Raw genomic sequence first — 1,637 nt, 5'->3', positions numbered from 1 at the left:
GATGAAATTAGGTAGAGTGAATACTAGTGATGAAATTAGGTAGAGTGAATACTAGTGATGAAATTATGTAGAGTGAATACTAGTGATGAAATTATGTAGAGTGAATACTAGTGATGAAATTATGTAGAGTGAATACTAGTGATGAAATTATGTAGAGTGAATACTAGTGATGAAATTAGGTAGAGTGAATACTAGTGATGGAATTAGGCAAGAGTGAATAATTGTTTTTTTACATTGTTTGTTCTAAACATGCATAATTGTTCAACATGAATTTAAACTTTTAAGAACATGGTATAAAAATTAATTTTTAAACAACAGGCTATAACTCGTAGTGAAATAATGTATTTTGGTTATAGAGGGCGCTTTGAGAGTAGATGCTAATATATCGGTAAACCAAACAGGAGAGCCATGGGGTACAAGGACAGAAGTGAAAAATATAAACAGTGTACGTTGTGTGGCTAAAGCAGTTGGTCAGTTCTTTCATATTATTTGTTGACATAGTATAGTTCTAAGAAGTTTCTTGTTTGTTGCAAATCATTAGATGTCTTTCAGGGTGACCTTTCTTCATGAGGAGTAAATACCAATGGTAACATTAGATCTTTTATCATCAATACCAATGTTAATATTAGATAAGAGTTAGATCTTTTATCGTCACTACCAGTGGTAATATTAGACAAGAGTTAGATCTTTTATCTTCAATACCAATGTTAATATTAGACAAGAGTTAGATCTTTTATCATCAATACCAGTGGTAATATTAGACAAGAGTTAGATCTTTTATCTTCAATACCAATGTTAATATTAGACAAGAGTTAGATCTTTTATCGTCAGTACCAATGTTAATATTAGACAAGAGTTAGATCTTTTATCATCAATACCAGTGGTAATATTAGACAAGAGTTAGATCTTTTATCATCAATACCAATGTTAATATTAGACAAGAGTTAGATCTTTTATCTTCAATACCAATGTTAATATTAGACAAGAGTTAGATCTTTTATCGTCACTACCAGTGGTAATATTAGACAAGAGTTAGATCTTTTATTTTCAATACCAATGTTAATATTAGACAAGAGTTAGATCTTTTATCTTCAATACCAATGTTAATATTAGACAAGAGTTAGATCTTTTATCATCAGTACCAGTGGTAATATTAGACAAGAGTTAGATCTTTTATCATCAGTACCAGTGGTAATATTAGACAAGAGTTAGATCTTTTATCATCAGTACCAGTGGTAATATTAGACAAGAGTTAGATCTTTTATTTTCAATACCAATGTTAATATTAGACAAGAGCTAGATCTTTTATCATCAATACCAGTGGTAATATTAGACAAGAGTTAGATCTTTTATCTTCAATATCAATGTTAATATTAGACAAGAGTTAGATCTTTTATCATCAGTACCAGTGGTAATATTAGACAAGAGTTAGATCTTTTATCATCATAACCAGTGGTAATATTAGACAAGAGTTAGATCTTTTATCTTCAATACCAATGTTAATATTAGACAAGAGTTAGATCTTTTATCTTCAATACCAGTGGTAATATTAGACAAGAGTTAGATCTTTTATCATCAATACCAGTGGTAATATTAGACAAGAGTTAGATCTTTTATCTTCAGTTTGATCCTCATGA

The 1,637-nt window shown here is 29.4% G+C and overlaps 1 protein-coding gene across 1 annotated transcript in view; it reads left to right on the top strand.

Annotated features, from left to right (window-relative positions):
- The window catches only part of LOC106475794 (glutamyl-tRNA(Gln) amidotransferase subunit B, mitochondrial-like), a 17,804-nt gene that overhangs the window by 10,646 nt on the left and 5,521 nt on the right, over nt 1-1,637 (top strand). Inside the window, exon 6 of the mRNA XM_022379827.1 lies at nt 357-470. Within this exon, the coding sequence (XP_022235535.1) occupies nt 357-470 (114 nt within the window). The remainder of the gene's footprint in view (nt 1-356; nt 471-1,637) is intronic.

This window comes from Limulus polyphemus, unplaced genomic scaffold (assembly GCF_000517525.1).
Source record: "Limulus polyphemus unplaced genomic scaffold, Limulus_polyphemus-2.1.2 Scaffold9179, whole genome shotgun sequence".
Lineage (NCBI taxonomy): Eukaryota > Metazoa > Arthropoda > Merostomata > Xiphosura > Limulidae > Limulus > Limulus polyphemus.
This window is presented reverse-complemented; position numbering and strand designations above follow the sequence as displayed.